At 47.8% G+C, this 20,536-nt stretch overlaps 1 protein-coding gene and 1 long non-coding RNA gene across 4 annotated transcripts; both read left to right on the top strand.

Moving 5' to 3' along the window:
• The first annotated feature begins 6 nt into the window (after window positions 1-6).
• On the top strand, window positions 7-16,641 carry CBX7 (chromobox 7). 3 transcript variants are annotated; one of them, XR_006165312.1, is made up of 7 exons: window positions 7-197; window positions 1,707-1,750; window positions 5,795-5,860; window positions 6,377-6,443; window positions 7,057-7,396; window positions 9,485-10,215; window positions 11,516-16,641. XR_006165312.1 is itself a non-coding variant. In XM_042792557.1 (6 exons), exons 1-6 carry the CDS (start codon window positions 129-131, stop codon window positions 9,631-9,633), a joined length of 732 nt encoding a protein of 243 aa, XP_042648491.1. In that variant the 5' UTR covers window positions 7-128; the 3' UTR covers window positions 9,634-16,641. The 3 variants fall into 3 exon arrangements, 2 of the variants coding, with proteins under 2 accessions (XP_042648491.1, XP_042648490.1); XM_042792557.1 differs by having other exon boundaries at window positions 9,488-16,641; XM_042792556.1 differs by having other exon boundaries at window positions 9,485-16,641.
• Window positions 16,642-17,947: 1,306 nt separating this feature from the next.
• LOC122153447 lies at window positions 17,948-19,985 on the top strand. The gene is made up of 3 exons (XR_006165340.1): window positions 17,948-18,058; window positions 18,722-18,879; window positions 19,453-19,985. It is a non-coding gene; the product is annotated as an uncharacterized LOC122153447 (long non-coding RNA).
• The last annotated feature ends 551 nt before the right edge of the window (window positions 19,986-20,536 follow it).

Below are 20,536 nucleotides of genomic sequence, written 5' to 3'. Positions count from 1 at the left end.
GCCACCGCCACCGCCACCGCCGCGGGAGGCAGCCCCGCCCGCCCGCCCTCCGCCTTGCGACAGCCGGCTCCCCCCGGCCGCGGGGCCGCCGGTTGGCCGGCGCTCAGCGCCGCTGTCCCGGCCGCTGCATGGAGCTGTCGGCCATCGGGGAGCAGGTGTTCGCGGTGGAGAGCATCCGCAAGAAGCGCGTGCGGAAGGTGGGCTGCGGCGGGGCGGGCCGGGCCGGGCCGGGCCCCGACCGGGCGGGGGGAGGGACGGACACCGGGGGAGCGGTGGGGGGGGACACGACACCACCCCCGCCCCACCCCCCTCGCGCCCCTCCTGCCTCGCAAAAGCGCGGGGGGCGTGGTGGGTGCGCGCGTGGACGCCCTGCCTCCCCCCCACACACACACTTCCCTCCTCCCCCCCTTTCCCCCCCCCCCCCCCCCCCACTCCACGCGCGGAGTAACGGGCAGCCTCGCGCTGCCGGCGGGGCGGGGGCGGTGCCGACACCAGTACCGGTACCTGCCGGGGGGGCCGGCGGGCGAGGGACACGCGTGTTGGCGGGAGTTGCTCGTGAGGTGGGTGGGGTTCTGAGGCAGCCTGGGAAAGGTGAAGGGAGCGGGGGGGGGGGGGGGGGGGGGTCGTCATTGTTGTGGGGGGTTTCAGTTTCTGCTAAATCAGCGCTGGCGACACCAAAGCGGACAGCCCGAATCGAGGGAGGGCTGGGAAGGATTTGGCGGCCAGCTTAGTGACTCGGTTTCCCCGGCGGTGTTACGAGGACTAACCCATACGCACGCAGCGTCTGGAGATCCTCTGGTGGAAAGTTCCTTATAGGGCAGTGTTGACAAACAGTGGGAAGGTGATGAGCCCCCCGTGGGGAAAATGAAACCCGTTCTCTGGCTCGAGTACCCTAGTGCTTTGCTTGGCATGCTGTCGTGTGAAGGTGCCTGCAGCTGCAGTCGTGGCACTTCAAGGGGTGGACATCCTGCATGTACCAAGGCCTCTGCCATGCTTTGGGAAGTGCTTAACAAGCCCCTCAGTATAATATTAAGGTTTTTAATAGTTGTGCATGTTGCTTATGGAGCCCCTGAACACGGTTTCCGATCACTGTACTTTTCCTTTTTGCTTTTTAAATCTTGTACTTAGAGTGAACAAATAAACAGATAACTCTGAACTTCAACTGTGAGCTGCTGTTTGCTTGGGTCAAAAGGTTGAGTGACTGTGGTGGATGGAAGAGTGTTTGAATAAAGCGTGTAGCAACTGGGAGAGAATGTGCCAAAGAGATGCTTCATAGGTTCTGAAATACTGTATTTCTTCCCTTTGCTTGAAAAAAAATTCCTCTGACACTTGCTCCTGGCATACATCTCCCTCTCGCATTTAGACATGATGACTTCTTGTAGGGTTGCCTGTAAATGCAGGAATGGTTGCAGTCTTGCTCTCTAGTTGGGTTTGGGGGTTCTGCCTGCAAGGCTTCTGCAAAGGTATGATCCCAAGCTGATGACAGTTCAGGCACACCTAAATACCCCCGTGTGCCCATTTTCTGGTGAAAAAAAGGTATACCAAGTGTGGCTGAATGAGGAAGTGGCTTTGTTTTGAAAATAAAGTGATGGGAAATGAGCTTTTCAGTTGCAGAGTTTAGTCCTGTTGGTTGGTTGCACCTCTTACTGTAGCCCTGATTTGGCTGTGGAGTTCACCTGGGCTTTTATTCTTTTTTCTGCCTTTAGGGTAAAGTAGAATACCTGGTGAAGTGGAAAGGATGGCCCCCAAAGTAAGTTGTGTTTTACTTGTCTTTTTCTTTAATATTCAGTAGTAGTTTACACTGCATCTCTGCAATTGAGCATCTCATTCTTGATGGGTAACTTGTGCCTCATTCCAACAACGATAAACAAAAAGCCACAAACCAAAGCCAAATCTTATTTCCAGACTCGCAGCTGAGGGACACAAACTGTGTGCCAGTCTATTCTGACTGTTTTTTGCCACCACTGAAATATTCCATTGAGTGCTTTCTAGATACCATTGTTTTAAAATCTGAGTTCAACAGGGAACCCTGATTCTTCTGAACTTGGAATGGCTCCTGCTTTTCTGACTCAGCATCAAGAGGACCCCACTTTATTTTTAGAGCTATATGCAATCTTTTAAGATAGAAAACAAGTTGATGGTCATGGCTTGTTGTCCTACTGCTTGCCCTCTGCAATTCACAAATGAAAAGGGACAATGTTTCAGATTTATTGATTGTAGCCAAATGCAGGTGATCTTTGTCCCTTAAAAATTACAGCCATGCCTTCATTTCCATATCCTGAAACCTTCTGTTAATTTGAGCTCCTTTTCTGCTTTTGTTTTGGTTACTATGTTGCAAAAAGGAAAAAAAAAAAAATCTTTTTGCAGCATTGCTGTGCACTGTTTACAGATACTTCCCATTAAAATGCACCTGCCTGTGAAGAAGAGTGATTGCTCTGTGCCTACATAGCCTGTTAAATGCTTTGAGATTAAAAGGATTAGGTAACTGGAGAATATTACTATGTTAGCTCACGGTCTAGTAGAACAGCCTCTTGGCCAACCCGTATGGGGCCCAGTCTTTGCTTTTCTGTTTGTAACTCTGTGTGTGTACATACACAATGTGTGTGGGTACAACTACATTACACATGCGGTTGCATTGCATGTTGCTAAGCAAAGGGGGCTGCTTTTATAGGTTCATCCTTGCAGTTGCAAAGCGGGGCCCGCTAGGACAGTCCTGGTGTCCAAGAAGTTGAAACATGTTCCTGTGTGCCTAATCTTTGTGCCTGTGGGGCATGTGTGAATATAAGCAGCTTCCCCTCTCTGGTGGTGGTGAGGGGAAAGGGTGACTTTGCTCTTGACTGTAAGTTGAGCTGCCAAACTATGACCTTGTGCACTTGTTGAGCACTAGTTTCCATATAGTGTGGGTCAGTTCTTGGACTGCTTCAGGCTTCTAACTAGCCAAGCCTAATTTAATCACTGCTAGAGGTTGGGAAATGTATTTGTAGTCTGTGAGGCACCATCCCCTTTTGGCCAGAATACTGATGTTTATCCCATTCTCTTTTCAACAAATGCATTGAGGTCCTTCTCTTGTGAAGTCACTTGCCAAGAAGGTGGGCTGAGGCATGGCATAATGTTTCCTTGGACAGAGCAGCCCTTATTCTTATTGCTGCCTTTTCTTGCCCTGTGCCTTGGAACTCTCAGGGATCCAGAACCTCTCTTTTGGGAATTAAAAACACAGACTTCTGCTCCAGGAGCAAGGGGGATATCTGGGTTCCCTTCTTTTGATGCTGTGACATGTCCAAACACCTTCCCTCTTCCTGCAAAATTCCAATCTGAAGAACACTGATTTTTTTTTTTTTTTTTCCTTCTGCCCCCCACCCCCCCATTTTAACTGTTCACTCAGTAGTCTGAGTTGCTTAAAATTAAGGTGCTTTGAGCGTTTAAGTCACTTTCATCCTACTAGCAGTCTCTGTTCCTTGTTTCTAAACATACATATGCCTGTGATGGCATGCAACTCCACAAGCTGTTTGCATCTTTGTCTTCCAACATATTCCATTTCCTCATCCCACGTCGTGTTTCTCTTCATTCTCCTCCCCTACCTTGTTACATTGCTCTTTGTAGTCTCTGCACCAGTTATCCTGTCGTTCCCATTGGAGGCTTCATGGAAGGGAATAAGGATAGGTCAGTAGTTTGCTGCTTTCCCACGTAATTGGTATTTCACTTTTTTTTTTTTTTTTCTTTTTAATAAAAAATGCTTGTTAATGCCTTGCATCTCAGATTTTTGGATTGTACTGCTGGAGTCAGGGAATGGAGGAGTTACAATCTGATTCTAGCTACAAGCTTGTTTACAACTTGCGTTGGAGTTAAGAGGGGAGGGGGAAGAGGAGGAGTAGAAGGAGGGGGAAGGAAGATCATATGATCTATGTTTTCTAGAGTGCTTGCTCTCTGCAATTCTGCTGCAGCCTGAGCTGCGTGTACCCGTATATATAGCTCTGTGTGTGTGTGTGTGCATGCGCACGCGTGGCAAACCGAACCATGTTTTTTTTTTATATGCAGTGTTTTGCCACTGCAGCGAAGCCAGAAACTGAGCTGCAGAGAAAAAGGCAACACCCACCAGTTTTTTTTTTTTTAAAAAAGCAAATCGCCTTTCTCCTCCTGCCCATGAAAAGCAATCCAATGTCTTTTTTTTGCCCCTTGTGTTATTATTTTTCTTAAATTTGTAGAATGAGTGCCAGAATCCCCGCAGCTGGGAGGAAACCTTCCTCTGTTCAAACAGCATCTTGGCTTTGACAGCTCACAATCAGGTTGCTGCAGGAGGCTTGATCAAAGGAGGGAGGGAGGGACCAGCTTGTTATGAAGACATATCTGTTCTTAACTCTCTGATGTACAGTGCACTTTGGGAGATCTTAATTTCATTTTTTTGTTTCTCTCTTTTTGTAAAATAATTGTACTTTCATTTATAGACCCATTTCTCCTATATTGCGGTACCTTTCTGTCTAATGGAGACATGAAAGGGAAAACCATTCCCAAATCACTTCCCCTGTTTACATACATTCATATATCATGTGTCCTCACGTGCAGCCTGTGCTTCATCCAGAAATGTAAACATCCAAAAATTCTTTCCCACCATTTAAAGGCACTGATACAAATGCACCCTTGCCCACCTGCATGTGGCTCCTCTCTGGCCCTCCTCCTCAGCGGCTGGGAGGGGTTCCACCTCCAGGCCCTGGACCTCCCATTCCAGGAAAATGAATGTTCTGAGGCATTAGGGTTTCAGACTTGCTTTCTTGCCTTTGAATTTGTAGGGCAGAGACATGCCACCCACATTTTCTGGGCAAACATGACCCCCTTAGAGGCAAATATGACACGATGACCACCTTGTGATCCTTTCACCTTCCACAATGGGGTTTTCTGGCTGCTTCTCCCTGGTATTAAGTGCAGCTGTGCCCTTTGGGAACCGGTTTTGGTGTTGCCTGCTGAGTGGGTTCAGTTCTTTCCTGTTCATCTGACTCCTGTCACAGTTATCTGGCAATCGAGGGGGAAGATGGGGCAGTGAGCGACACTTCACCAGCTACTTTCAGAGCATCAAGCTTATTTTGAGTAGTTTTGGTAATCCTGACCAAAATGCAGATGGGTTCCTCCTGCGCAAGTACAGAAATACTGATGACCTCTGCTAGATAGAAATAACCTGCAGGGGGAGTCGTGCAAGAGGAGGAATAGTTGGAAAGTCGCCATCAACTTGCCTCGGGGCCCAGGTCTAACCATGTTTAGTTGAATGGCATCGGTGGAGAAAAATTAAACTCTTCTTAAATGAATACTTTCAGCTCCAGTGATTAGAGGTAATTAATAATGCAGGTGAGAAAGCGTACTTACTCTTTGAGCACTCTAAATTAAGAGAGACCTATTTTTCAGAAAGTGGTATCGGATCACGTCTCGTTGTTTCACGGGGTTTGTTGGATTTGAGGGAGTGCTGCAGATGAGACCTGTTTCGGCACTGACTTAAAATCAATTTGCAAGTGTCTGCACACGCTTTGCAAACAGCGTGAAGGGGGCCCTGGGGAGGAAAGTCTTCCCTGTTCTCCTACAAAGAGCTGCTTGACGCTTGGCCCTGCCTGTTTTGGGAAGGGGAGGTGGTGTCTGCGGGAAATTGGGGAGGGAATGGCTGGGATTCCTCAGAGCTCTCGCAATGTTGTGGCAGGCCCCACCGACTCTTGTGAAGACAGTATCCAGGGCCACAGCACACTGGTAGCAGGCCTGCAGAGAGAATGTTTCATTAAAGTATTGTTTACTTTATATTCCTTGTGTTTTTCTTCAGATACAGCACATGGGAGCCAGAGGATCATATCTTGGACCCTCGCCTGGTAGTGGCTTATGAAGAAAAGTAAGGGCGCATGTTCTTTCTCTGCCTGGACACAGGAAAAGGAAATAGTGTCTTTATTTCATAGTGTGCGTAAAGTGCCCCTGTTGTCCCTACTTCAATCAAAGATGAGGTGTACAGCAATGAATCCTGCTTGATCTCTGTACCCTGGTGTTGTTTAACCCTGACAAGACAGGGTTAAAGCATCTTTGATTGGCACTGTTCAGGAAATGAGGCCAAGAGCAAGCAGCAAAGAGCAATCAGTCTCAGGTTTTAATCAGGTCCAGGGCTGGACTGGAGTCATGTGACGTGATAAGTTTCTATAACCCATCCTTGATCAGCTAAGTCAGAGAAATGCCCTTATTGCAAGACTTTCACTCCTACAAGAAGCAATTCTGGGATATTTTCTAAGCCCACACTGGTCACCATTGGGTTTTAATGAAGGAAATGAGAGAGCTGTGCTGTGAAAGGTAGAAGTCCTGACTAGACTTTGTGCTGTGCTATCTAGTACTCGGTTTGATTTGTGTTTCTCTCTCACAGGGAAGAGAGAGACCGTGCATCGGGGTACAGGAAAAGAGGCCCCAAACCGAAGCGCCTCCTCCTGCAGGTAGACTCTTGCTCTTCTGTGTATTTCTAACTCACTAGCTGCTGTGCTGCTCCTCTGCTCACAGGGAGGTGGAAACTGTCCGTTTGCTGTTGCATGGACAAAATTAGGGGTAACAGGGTAACACAACAACATGAAATCAGTGGGTAGGCAGATACTTTTAACCTGTTAGCTGAAGAGCCAGCTAACTTGTCTTTAAAAAAGCAAAACAAAACAAAAACCCACAAACGAACAACAGCTCTTGCTCTCTGAACTAGGATTTTATAAACTTTGGGCTTGGGTGATTGCAGGTTACCTGGTTTGCGTGCTCTCTTAATTTCATGTTGGGCTTGGACTTTCCATCATGTTAAAGGTAGCCACTGTTTGGAAGTGGAGTTCCAGCACACTTTGACTGTTGCCAAGCCAAGCAGCCAATCCTAGAAAGCACATATTAGGAAGAGCTTAGATGGCAGTTGAAGAGGTCAGAAAAACAGTGTTGTAGAAGAAGCACGACTTATCCTAGCTCATCTAGATGTTCGGGGACTGAACAAAGAATAGTTTCCTGACTCTCAGGTGGGAGCCCTGACTATACCATCAGATTTCCACTCTGACCCTTGCTGCGTTGATGTCTTGGCAGCGACTGTATGGCATGGACTTGAGGAGTGCCCACAAGGGAAAGGAGAAGCTCTGTTTCTCTCTTGCGCGGAGGTTTGGAGGAGGAGACAGTAGCCTGCCAGGGGCCAAGCCAGGGCAGGCAGAGTTCTCAGAGAAGACTGGGGGAGCGGTCCTGCCATTCTCTCTCCGGAAGCAACGCAAAAACCAGAAGTACCTGCGACTGTCAAGGAAGAAGTTCCCCCGCATGGCGAGCCTGGAGAGCCGAAACTGCAGGCATGAGTTCTTCCTGAATGACGCAGTGGGCCTAGAGGCCAGACAGGGCCCTGAGGACTGGGAGGCCATGCAGCACACCAGCAAAGAAGGTAAGACCAGACACCCCTTGGCTGTGAAGTTCTGCGGCATGCAAAGGATGCTCTGCATGCTTCCTCCTTGCTTGCCTCATCCTGGGATTGTAGTTTAGGTCAGGTCGTCAGAGCAGTGCTAGCTGGCTCACACTGTGGCCCCCTTGTCTGCAAGTTCCTTCCTTGTTTGGACGAATAGCACAGATGACTCTGCTTTTTTGGTGCTGTTGCCTCTCAGTAGTCTTGTATCAGTGACAACTCTCCCAGTATTAGAAAGCATGCAGAAGATACTGCAAGTTACTCCCCTTTTACAGTTTCCTCCCAGCAGAGGTGGCATGCAGGTGCAATAGTGATGAACCTTGCCTCTGTCCACATATCCACAGGTGTTCAGCCTGCTCCTCTGCTAAAGGAGCTTGGCTGGCAGTGGACAAGCTTGGACACCAGCACTCCTCTCATAGCGCTGCTCTGAGGAGCATATAGCAATGCTGCTAGGAACCCATTGTACATTCCTCTGCCCCCTCCTTCCCTTTCCTCTCCACACACCACGTCCTCCAAAGTCTGTTGCTGTAGAGCTATGTGAGAGAGGGATGAGAGAGATAAAGTAAGGATGGTAACTCCTGCCTGATCCCACTGAGTAGGCAGCTTGAGTGTAGGCACGGGAGATGTCCAAGCATATTTGGCATTTTGGGGAGGGATACCAGCATCTTGTGCGGGAGGGCTGTGGGATGTGTGCACATTGCTCTGAGTTACCAGGGAAACTCTATCCTTGCATTATTAGAGCTTCTGAAGGCGTAGCTTTCCTGAGGAGTGGAAAACCAGGGCTTGTGCTGCTTGTAGTAGCTAAGGGAATCCTGTTACTCCTTGCTAGGAGTAGCTGTTAGCCAGGCTGGATTAGGCAGGATTTTGGGGAAGGCTGTGTTCTGGGAATCAACATTATCCCCCTCCTTTCTGCGAAGGGCTCAAACCGTGCCTAAAATCCAGGGAGGCAGCAATGGGGGTAGCACAGAGGAAACAAGTGTTGCATCCTGGCAATGAACAAATGTGTGGGGCCGTTCCCCCCTAGAAGCACTGGGCTCTAAAGCACTTGGGGATCGGAAGAGTGAATGGCACTACAGAAATGTAAAATTGTTTTTGTTCTCCCCTTGACGCATGACCTGCATGGAATTCCAGTTATTGTTAGAGGGGGTTGGACTCTTTCTGAGATGAAAGTAGGCAGCCCAGGTATTTGAGACAGAGGTCAGGAAATATACTCTTAAGGGGTCCTCGTTCCTTGCCCAGGTTGGGACAACAAGGTATATAGCACAGGTCCAGTGGCAGGGAGGGAGGGTATGTTTTCCCTCCTCTCTCTGTGTATTTTTGTGGCTGTCTCTGGGGGTTGGGGGAAAGTGAGACTTTGGGTGGCAGAGGGAATGATAATTATTCTTACAGTGAAAAACTGCAGGGATGCTTGGGTTTCTTGTATGGAGCTATCCAGGAGCAAAGGAAGGACATGAGAAAGGGAGAACAGCCTCTTCATGAAGCAGTGTTGATGGATTTTTGAGAGAATTGCATCCAGGCTGCATTGCAGATGCAGTGCAAGGAAGACCCTCCATTTTGGGTCCCTTTGACTCCCATAGGAGTATCTGAAGAGGATGTGCAAGGGTTAGTGATTTTTTCACTTTTCAGCAGGGTAGGGCATTTACAAGAGGGTGAGCTCACACCTGGATGAGTGTGCTTTGCTGACACAGAGCCAAATTAGGGGCTGAGATGGGGTGAGAGGTATCGGAATTGTGGATAGTTAGATGAGTTGGGTGGTGTTACAGAGTCTTTTGACCTCTGTGTAGGCTACTTTGATGCTGGTGTGCGTCTGGACACCTTTGCTACTCTCTCCTTTTCCCATTATATCCTGCAGTGATCCTCCATTTTCCCTTACCCTCTGAGGGGAGGGCTTGCCCATGCTCTCCCTTGCCTTGTATGTGCAGAGTCAGTACAGACTGATTTCACCCACCGTTTGTCAGAAAGGAGGCCCCTTTTCCATCCTTCCCTTCCCTCTCTTCTTCCTCCTTTCTTTCTCTCACCCTCTCTCTCTCTCTCTCACTAACATGCTCTTATCTGCCTCTCCTTCTGCAGCAGATGTGGATGGCAATCTCCCTTGGATTCCCACTGTGCCCCCCAGCGAAGTGACAGTGACAGACATCACAGCAAACTCCATTACCGTCACTTTCAGAGAAGCACAAGTGGCTGAGGGCTTCTTCCGAGACCGGAGTGCGCAGTTCTGAATCCCTGTTTTCAGTGCTCCCCAAAACTAGTGCTTTTAGGGTGGGGCTAGGGAAGGGTTATTTTATCCCTTAAGAAAAAAAAAAAAAAAAAAATCCAAAATGTCTCCTCTTAAAATGTTTACAGACACCTTCTTTTTTTTCTCTTCTCCTTTCCCCCCTTTCAGATACGCAAAAAAGGGCAGTGTAGGGGGTGTGTGTTTGTCATTGCTTTGTCCATCTGAAAAACTGACAGCCCTTTCCCTGGCAAAGACTCCCCTCCTAGATGTGAAAGCAGCAAGCTGAACAATTCGCCTTTTATCCTGTTAAGTGGCGGCAGCTGCATTTGTGGGGAGAGGGCATGTGGAGGTGGAAAGAGATCTGGATCTCTAGCCTGCCGCCTTGTTCTGCAATTGATATCCCTTGGATAAAGATACTTCTCTGTGCATTGCTCTTCCCACCTTCCTCCTCCCTCTCTTCCTGCAGCAGTGAGAGGCGATGGATCCTACCTGTTTAGATAACTCCAGCCTGTTAAGACTTTCTCTCCAGTGCTGTTTTCCCTGTGGCCTGCTGTCAGGACTTCAGAACCATATTTGCCTGTCTGTGGTAAGTCAGTCTTTGCAGCACGGGTCTGTATAGACAGCAGAGGTTTCTTTCTTTGATTGGTGATCATGCGGAAAGACTGAAATGCATCTCTGAAATCTAGATCGGCGACATAAATTCAATTTGCCCTCATTATAAGCTCAGAAACCCAGCGCAGTTGAGACATACCATTCTGTATATGCTAAACAGGATTTCCAGGCTCAGCTCTGCTGTGTGAGGAATGTGTTATGGAAAGTGGGGTGTTCTTCCCCTTTGCCAATTTCAGTATTAATAACAAATGCTGTCCTGAATCTGTGGTAATAAGTTGGTTGAAAACTGACTCCTCTCCCCTGGGAGGAGGTGCTAATAGGACAACCAAAGCATTGCCTGGCACTGCAAAGATATCCAAGATACTGGCACAGGCCCAGGACACAGGAATTGAACAGAACTGAGCCAGAAATGGACCTTGATTAGCAGCAAATTCTGTTCTTGGATCCCATTGGGACATCCAAGGTAAACAGCATGTGGGGAAGGCATACATTAGATTTGAGGAGGGGAAAAAATTTCTTAATTCTTAGCAATGAGAATTCTTGGATTCTACTGCCTGAGTAATATTCTTCCGTGACTCCAGTCTCCTCACAGTATCTGTGATCCTGTACTACTTTACTGATGGGAACTTCCCCTTGGAAGGCTTAAAAATCTTTGCCAAGGAAAGCAGTCTGCATTTCAATAGACCCTGCCTGATCTTGCACTTAAAAATGCCTTGTGCTGGACTGCCTGTGACACTTTGAGGTTTTTGAAGAATTGCTGTATTTTGAGTTGGTAGTTTAGTATAGCATCTGTTCTCGCACGTGCATGTTCTCCTCCTTTTTTTTAAAAAGCAAATTTTATTTAACTAAATTTGTAAATCTAGACCTTTTCCTATGGAAAGCAAGAAAAGTAAGCTAGAGTCTAAGGTGGGGACTGCAGGACAGAGTGCAGCAGGGTGACATTGGCTACTGCCATGATTAATGTCCTTAAATCCTTTGTTTCCTCTCCCCACCCCACCTGAAGCATCTCTTATCTGCTGTATTTTTTCTAAATGAAGCTAAGAGCCTTCTGAGCTCCGAGGTAAAGACATCTGTGGAAACCCTCAATGTGTTCCTTTGAGGGGCATGGCTGTTGGCCTGCAGAATTTGGGAGCTCTGGGGCTTCTTGTCCTCCAAACATCTACTTTTTGCAAAGTGCTTGGACTGCCTCTATGGTTTTTATTAAAAGCAGGTTTTACCTCAGATAGAATGTGGCAGCTCAGTGTAGACTTAGGATTTCCCCTTCCATCTCGTAGCTGTTTGAGCAGACGTGTCCTCCACTGTGTCACAGTAGTTTCAGGACCACTGGGAAGATGTTGAATTTCTGGACTAACCTTTTGTCACTCGAAGAAGTGACATGGGAGTCTTATTATGGAGAAATCTGAGAAGGTGAGAAGTGGAAGCTGCGGGAGGGGGGGTGGGGTGTGGGTGCCTAGAATTATGTGGTGGGAGCAAGAATGAGTGGGAAAGAAGCTTGCTGTAGCTAGCAAGGGCAAATTGATGAGGTAAGCACACAGGCTCAGGATGTTTGTTGAACGTGGGTGTCCAGAGCGAGGCTTCTGTATCTGGAGTTGCACCCACTTTTGCAGGATGTGGGGTCAGACATTGTTGTCATCGTCACCCACACACACACCCACAGGCCCCCTCTTCCCAACACCTGCCAAATGTGCCAAATACCTGCATCTCTCTTTTGTCATAACCAGTGGACACACCACACGGGTGAGTCCACTCTTGAGGGTTGTAGCAGGTCAAGTAGTTAGGTTGAAAAAGCATAATATTTTAGCTTATTTTTTTAAAAAGTCTTGAACTCCAGCTCATCCTGCTAAATCTTCAAGGCATTTATAGGTTCTGGTTTCTTTATTCTAATGCGGCTACTGCTGCCTTTGTCCTGTCTTTATCTCAGTGTAAAAATACACCAAAAAAGCTTCCTATTTACTAAGGATCCTAGCTTTGGTTGACATCGGAAGCAATACCAGTCCTGCAACAGGAAAGAGCTTGTCCTAATAAACTGAATTTCCATCCTCTGCTTTTCTTTCCACTCACCAGCTGAGACTTCTCAATGTTTTGTTTTGGCATTTCTCTTTCAACATTTTTGGTTCCTCTTGCAGTGGAGTTTTCAAAGACCTGTGGTGGTCTTTCAAAGAGGATCCACCTACAGCTTCATATCTTAATCATTTTTTGGATCAAGCTAGCTGGTGTTCTGCTGGTGACTAATCATCTCACTATATGAAGTGTTAAACAAAGTACCTGGCTAGCATGCTGCTTTGTGTACAGGTCAATGAGGAGTTAACCCTTATCGGATTGAGCGTGGGTGGGTTTGGTTTGTGTGTGTGTGTGTGAGGAGGAGTTTGTGGTAGGAAACTAAGCAGTTACTGTGTTGGGGTGGACTTTTTTTTTTGACATTCATGAATTTTTGCTTATCTTAAGAATCTTTTTTGAGAAGATTTTTCTCTTGATCTTTTTAAAATGTGGCCCTGTTCCATATTGTCTGGTGACATATTGTTGTAAACTTCCTTGGTAGAGCTGGTCTTCTGGAACTTTAAAATTAGCTTTATTCCACTTCTGCAGGTGTAGAGATGTATGGGGCTTTTAATGGTGATGGCAAGAGAGGTTGTCTGGGTTTACTTGTCTCTTCTCCTCAATACCATCTATCTGAGTTCAACCCAAAATCTGAAAATTGAATTGGGACCTCTTGGGCTAACATACTGTGAAAATCAGATGCTGTGCTCAGAGCTTCGTTAAGCATTCCATTTGATTAGAAGAGCCAGAATAACATCCAGCTGAAGCTGAGTTTAATAATTCTATTTGAAGCACAAGCCAAGAATAGAAATGGGCTAACTCTCCCATACCTCGTTTGGCTCCATGGCTGTAAACAAGAAAAACAAACTTCAGCCAGTGGAAATTACTGAACTGTATGCAAGAAACAAACTTCTCAAAGAAGAATAGTCATTCTTAGAACTGTTTCCATGTGAGAATTTACCAGCCACGTTGGAGGGACAGAAGTTTTTATGTCATAGATCTTCTCACAGTGAACTTGCTGTATATATGACAGAACTAAGGGATTTCATGAGATTGGAAAACCTTTACTGTTAACACTGTGTTTAAAAAAAAAAAAAAAAAAGTAAAAAAAAAAAAAAAAAAGACTGCCACTGTTCCTGGATGGTTATAAACTAGATGTTGCTGCTCTGATATACAAGTGATGCCTTGGAACAGCAAGTTTTAACACGTAAATAGTGGCATTAAGTAGCCTATCTCCTGCATGCTCCTTATTGTCTTGCATTTGCTTGGGGGCCCTTCGGCTTGTGAAGTCAGACCAAGGTGGCTTTTTTTTGGCTTTTTTTTTTTTTTTTTCCTTTTCCTTTTTCAAGCAAGGCCAGGATATTATTGTGAAAACACCCAAAAGCAGTTCCATTTGCCAAAATAAGCCCGAATTTGTTAGTGAATTGACCCTTACTTGTGTTGGAGCCTTGGAAAGAAAGAAGCTTATTGAGAAATGAATGGCTCTTTTTTTGTTGTTAGTGTTGTGAAACTGTCCAGAATTGTTCTTCTGGTGTTTTGTGACTGAATGTATAAAATTGTTTGTTCACCTCACAGGGGGCCCTTGGCCCCAGTGCTGTTTCCTGCTGTATGCCAGCTAGTGCTGTTTGATGGTTTCACTGGAATAGAGAAGGGAGAGCTTGCACAGGTCAAAAAATAGGCCGGGTGTGGCTCATGCAAGACCCTCAGTGGCAGCCCCAAGAGGCCGAAATGTGGAAGACAGCAGAGAGGGCTGTCAGCCACATCCATGTATCTGGGCAAAGCTAAATTTACTACCACCTCTCCACCCCTTCCTCTCCTCTCAAACTTTAAGTTTGTGCTTTCTGAAGTAGGGAAAGTGCAAAAACCTCCTTTTCTAAAGCTGATTGGTATCTGTCTACCTGTCTTCTGTTCCTCCTTTGCTTACCTGCAGCCTAGGAAGAAGAGGGCAGTGGGCCTTCTAGGAAAATAGTAGGGGCAGGGGCTTGCCAGGGAGGGAGTTGGCTCGGAGTTGCGCTCTTTAGGGGGTTGAGGACAGGCCTTTGGGCGAGCTGGCAGTTGAGAGAGAAAGCATGTTAGAAGTGCAAAGAGCTTGTAGTGACGCTGATCCCTTGCATCAGTGAGTGGACATCCCTTGGAATTCCAAGTGTACCCTGTGGAGAGGAGAGAGCCAGCGCTGCATTTGTGTATCTGTCCTTTACCATTTGGGAAAGCAAGGGAGATGTGTACGTTAACAGCTTGCATGGGGTAACTTCTACATGGGAATGCATAGCCATGGCACATACAGGTAAAGGGAACATGTCACTTTTACCGTGCTTGTCGTAAAACAATTTTCCCCAAGGGCATGGTAAACTTGTTTTGAGACAATAGCTTGTGATATAAGAGACCATGTTGTCCTCTGCCTGCTGAACTTCTTGTCCTCATAGAGAAAGCATGAACCTTCTGGGTGTTGAACCACCTGGCTTCCACCCAAGCAGCTGGTCAAGATGGGAAGGCCTACAAAATAGCCCCAGGACAACTGGGAGGAGAGAGAAGCAATCACTTAAAACTGAATTCAGACCCTTCAAATCCCTCCTTGTTACAAGCACTTCCTGGAGTAATGACGCCTTTTTCTCTTCCACCTCTCTTTCCCTTGCACCCTTCATTTCTTAAAGTACGGTGGCTTAGCAGGGAGCGGGTAGGAGATGATCCTGAGTTAACTGGGAGTTGTAGAGAGGAGCAGAGCTGAGTGGGAGCACGTAACGGCTGAAGGGGGGAGACGGGTTGCTGCCAAGCCAGGAGGGGGTAGAAAAGCTTTGCTCCTGAGATTGCAGCACAGCCCACAGCAGATGGAAACAAAGATGCTAGGGGTTCTGGTCTGAGAGTGCCAGGCAGGTGCTGAAAGGGAGAATTTGTAAGACTGCTCAGAACCTCTATCACAGCTTATCTCTTTACTGGGGTAGCAGAGTTTTGACTGGGAGAGGGATTTTGGAGGAGGAGGAGGTGGAAAGCCTTTATTATTATTATTATTATTATTTTTTAACCAGAAAATGTAGAGTCAGCACAAATAAGCTTTTTGCAAATCTGTCAAAATGTTAAGCAGCTTTTTTTTTTTTTTTTTTTTTTTTTTTTTGCTTTTAAAGCTGAAGTACGTTTTGAAGCACTTTGGAAATGCAAAGCACTAGGAGTGCTAAGTACTCCTTACCGTCTGCCTAAAAGTGGCATTTGAAAAGCAAAAGATGTATCTGTTTCAGGCCGCTGGCTGCTCCGAATCATTTTTCCAGAGCTGCCACCCAGCCCTTTGCCTCCCTCCCATGGCTGAAGGGGGAGTGTGCTCCACCGTGCCAAGTAAAGGAGGGCTCCCTGAGGGAGGAGAGGAGACCTGCAAAGTCCCTCGCTTGCCCTCAGGGTGCAGGTTGGCTTCCTCCTTCCCCACCTCCTTTGTCTGAGGAAAGGGAAAAAGGAGGTTGAGTTTCAGTTTGAGTGGTCCTAGTCTGGAACTACGACCACTTCTTCAAGTTCTGGAGACATCTTTATTGAGTTTCTTGTACGAAAAATTGCACCTTATTAGCTTAGTTGAGGAACGGGGAGATGTCTGTCGTTCTGCAGGGAGTGGGTAGAAGAAGGGAGGGTGAGCCAGGAGCTGTCTTCAGTAGCTGCTGGATTTTTCCAGAGGCCATTTCCTCACCTCATCTCCAACCTAACGGTAACAAAAGAACTAAAATAATTTAGATGAAGCTTTTGTTCTGCGTATCTCAACAACCTTTTGAGCAGGCTAAGATGAAGCTTTTTTCCTCACCTAGCCAGCTCTACAGCTGGGGGAACCCCAGTTCTCTCGCTGGGTTTTCAGCACCAACCTTTTCCCTCGGCGTACGCACATTGTTTGGACTCTTTTGCACACTGACTCATCTAATTTGGTATGCTTCCTTTCTGTTGGGGGGGCAAAGATGGGGGATGGGGTCAGTTAGAGGGGAGGGTCCCCAATTATTTTTGTTCTCGTCTCTTCAGTTGTTGCCGTTGTTCCTGTCAGCACGCTAGAGTATGAGTCTTTGCACACAGAAAGCTTCCTTTTGCACAGAATGAGCTTCTAGCTTTTGTACAGACTAATTGAATGTATTGGGGGGGGGGGGGGGGGGGGAATAGGGAGTAAACCAATTCCAAACAAACCAATCGGAGTATAATGCCTTTTCTGAGCGAGTATGTGCTGTAAAAGGAGATTGTAATAGCAAAGGGAGGGCAGGCTCAAGTATAATTTGACACAAAGTGTGGTTTTATTTTTGTACTGATACGGATAAGAGACTGTACAGCATCTATTTATTTAGATGATTTATGTGGTAAATGTTGCAAACGAAATTATTAAAATATTAAATATGAGAACTGACATTTACCTAATGGTCTGTTTGTGTGGTCATTTACCTCCCCTTACTTTAATTCTACAGCTGAATTATTTTCCGCCAGTCACTTCTGTTTGTATAAACATGCAGTGTGACTGGAAAAAAAATGGAAAATGTGTTTGCGTGCAAGACAGAGAACAGTAAAGGAGGATCAATGAAGAATGGAGCCTGCAAAAGGCTGTTTCTGACATTACTCATTACTTTGATTCGAGGAGGTTAGGTTTTTATTAATTTTTAACCCACTGGATAAGTTAGAGCTGTACAGAGGTGACCCGGGATGGTTGCTCTTTGATGGATTAGAATTTGAAGAGGAGAAAGCTGATGGCAGGGTGACTGCTGCTCTGGGTTTAGGGAGCTCTTGTCATCCTCGCACAGTGCTGCGGTGCCGGGGCAGCTCTGCCGGCGCCAGGAGAGCGCTGGTGAGCCCCATGTCCTGCGTCCCTTGGGGAGAGCAACTGAGGCGACGCCTGGGCTGCCCAGCACGCTCCGTGCTGGTTGCCAGCGGGGAAGCCGCTCTCCTCTAAGCCAAAGCCTCCTGTGGGTTGGCCTGCTGGCCTTTCGAGGAGCTCCCCAAGAGCGCAGCAGCTCCCAGGTGGAGTTTGGCCCCTGATTCACTGCAGGCAACACGGGGCTTAGCCGAGAAGCCCGAATCCTGGAACAGCTGATACTCCACGGAGAGAATCCCAAGTGTCATTTCATCCGCTTTGGTTTCCGAGTTGCTCCTTCCAGGCGTGTACCTCTCCAGCCTCTGTGGAGGGGAAGGCTAGCTGTTCGTCGGGGTACCTCGGCAAACAAATGGGGGTGTCCGAGATGTCTTCAGTAGACGGCACATGGGGCTGAGCCCTGCACCCGAACGCAGCTATGACGTCAATCACAAAAGCACGCAGAGCAGAAGTGGAGGGGGTTGGGGTGCGTTTCCTGAGTCGGTCATGGCTCAAGGCGGCGTGGTTAGGTCTTGCCAGCGTTACCAGAGCGCAGTCAGCGTGAGCCAGCGGGGCTGGATTTGAGTGATGGCATCGGAGCAGGCTGCAGCCAGCCACTCGCTTTCTGGCAGCAGATAGTGAGTCAGGTGAAGTTGTAAGAAACTGCAGTGCAGAGTTACGGGAAAGCCTTCTCTGGAGATTGTGTCTTCCTACCCCTGCCAATGCTGCAGAGGCAGGCTGGCGCTAGAAACTCATAACGGCTTGTCCTTTCACATGCATGTGTTGGTTGGATTAAAGGATAATCTGGATAGTACTACTTTCCTTTTTTTTTTTTTTTTTTTTTTTTTTTTTTTAATAATCTGTTGCTATGCCAGCCCCGTGATCCGCGCCATGCAGGCGGCTTGCCTTGCACAGCTCTCCCGAAAGGACGCCCGAGAGCAAGGGCACGGGGCTGCACTGCAGGACGTGCCCCCGGCTCCCCGCTACGGTAGGCAGCACCCAAAAGGGGAAACCACATGGACTGAGCCGCTCGCTGTTCTCCGAGAAGCGTGGAGTGAAATGCAGCGTGTGTGGCCCCTACGATGGCGAGCGCTGTCAGGAAGCTGGCAGTCACCTCCTGTCTGTTCAGCGCCACTCGTTTCCCCTGCTCTTGGTCCTTCTCTCGCCAGCGTTTTGCTCGCCGAGTGACGGTTTTTGAAGCAAGGATGCAAGAAACTTGGGGGACTTGGGTAATCACCCTGATCCAGTGGCAACCTGGGTGGCTGGGCCTGTCTGGGAACTCGTAGGCAGGCCCCAGGGGTATGGTGGTGCCCCAGCAGTGTAGGCACTGCAGGAGCCCCATGGGCCGCCTCCTCTCTCTGCTACAGCAAAAAGTCAGGGGGCTGGAGGGGTGGTTGTTCTGGTCACTGCTCGGGTCACACGGAGCTACCAGAGCTGCTGCACGACGAGGTACGCGGTCAGTTCCGAGGGGTCTGTCCTTGCCCCTGCGTGTTTCAGAGTTGCAGCTGGGAAATCTCACCGCGCGTTGACACGGGTAACCGCAGCACCAAGGGTTTGCTTAAAAACCGATGCAGCATTTGCTGGAGGGGCTGGGGTGTGTGCAGCTGCGCCAGCTCCGGGTGTAGGCGAGGGAACGATCCTTTCTTTACAGGAATCTGCCCCTCCTGATAGCGACCTCCCTGGAGCAAACAGCAACCGAGTTGGCTGATCGTCCCTTGGAGTTGTTCTAACGGAGATCGGCGCTGCTGCTCCTGCCAGGTCACAGGTTGGCAAAAAATGAGCCTGGAGGAAGTTACTGGCTTCGAGCAGGTGAGCTTTTCATTATCGACTGCCATATAAAAAATAAATAAAAATGTTCTTGCACCTGCTGCTCTCCCCCAATGCTCATACACCGCTTGCCAGTGATTCTGGTGTGAAAGGTCTTGTTGTTCCCCCAAAGCTTATTGCTTCCCTGCGTTGGCTTCTCAGTGCCAGCAAGAAGTGCTACGGCGTATCCTACAGCACCAGGGTCTTGCGGGCAGCAAGACACCAAAAAAATATTTTATTTTGGTGTCCATAGTGAACAATAGCTGTTCTGGGAGAGCCATCTTCCTATGTTGCTGTTGTGGTTTTGTTTTTTTTACTGGAAACTTGAATGAAACAAAGGAAATACCTAACAATGCTCTGAACAGCTGGGTATTTTGCTGCTATTTTGCTTTGCGAGAGTAAAAGTTAAATGAAAGAGCCTGGGGTTGGGCAATACCCGTACAATGGCTGCTCGCTGTGATTGGCGTAGTTGCCATGTCTGGAAAGAAGGTCCTGCAGAGAGGTGGAAGGAGCAAATAACTAGAAGGAGCATGTGGCGGTCTCTGAAGTGCTGCTGCTGCCCCTTTTGGCCCACAGATCGGGGGTGCCTTGTGCGCCTGCCCTGAGGTGAGGTGTGCTGCTCGCGATCCGTACGTCTGTTTGGGGACAAGGCCATCAGTCACAGCTGCTGCCAGCGTCCTTGCGTAGCTGCATGAGGAGTCTTTCCCCATTTGATTTGGGAGTGCCCGCTTTTTAGGGTGGATGATATTGATGGTTGGAAGTTCAGTTATTTGAAGCTCAGCCACAAGTGTAAAAACAATTGTTTAAGCGAAGCGAACAGTAACAAATATGCCAATTTAAATGTGGATGGTGTTAATGAACACTTAATGTGCAAAGTTAAAAGCAGTTAAAAAAGTGAAAAGCAAAATGTAACAGCTGTGATCGACTTGTTCTTTTGAAGTCACCTTCAAGCATATAAAGAACTGAGATTAAAAAAAGTGGTGTCTAGAGAAATGGGGTGGTCCAAAGGACTTGTCCCATTCTACGTGAAAGTCCTGAGTGATCTGTCCAAGGTTTTGTTCTCTGTTGGACTGTGATGGTAAATACCTGAGAAAGGGCTGCTTATAGCCTATTCTCGAAGCGAGTGATAGGACCTAAATGCAGAATTATCAGTGGGGAAGTACACTGCGGTCCAGTCCCTGACCACAGAAACACCTTGTTCTCTGCATTGTGTGCATGTCCTGAACCAGAGTCCGTGTGACCGTCCGTTTGCCGTCACTGTCAGCATTCAGCAACCTCTCCATCCACCCTGCTTCAAACGAGGACAGGCGGTGGGGAACACGTCTCCTCTTGAGTCACTTCTCTTCTGGTCAGAGAGCCTGTGGCGGCTGCAACTGTTCAGCTGCTAAGGTGAAAAAGAACAAAATGTTATGACACATCTCGCCTGAATTGCAGGCAGTGAGGAAAACGCTTGTTCTCCTACCTGCCCATCTTGCTTTTGGGAAATCCATCCCGGCTAGCACTGATAAATACAGCCATTGCCAGACGATCCTCCTTCTGGGGCGAACTTCTGAGCCAGAGGTGGAAAGGGGAGGCGAATACAAATGGAGAAAGGGTTAGAAAAAGCCACGGGAGCTCTGAGTGCTCCCTGCCAGGCCGGCTGAAAAACGTGAGGCAGAGG

This window comes from Tyto alba, unplaced genomic scaffold (genome assembly GCF_018691265.1).
Source record: "Tyto alba isolate M040663 unplaced genomic scaffold, T.alba_DEE_v4.0 Super-Scaffold_2, whole genome shotgun sequence".
NCBI lineage: Eukaryota > Metazoa > Chordata > Aves > Strigiformes > Tytonidae > Tyto > Tyto alba.
Note: the sequence above shows the minus strand (reverse complement) of the source record. Positions and strands in the feature narration are given on the sequence as shown.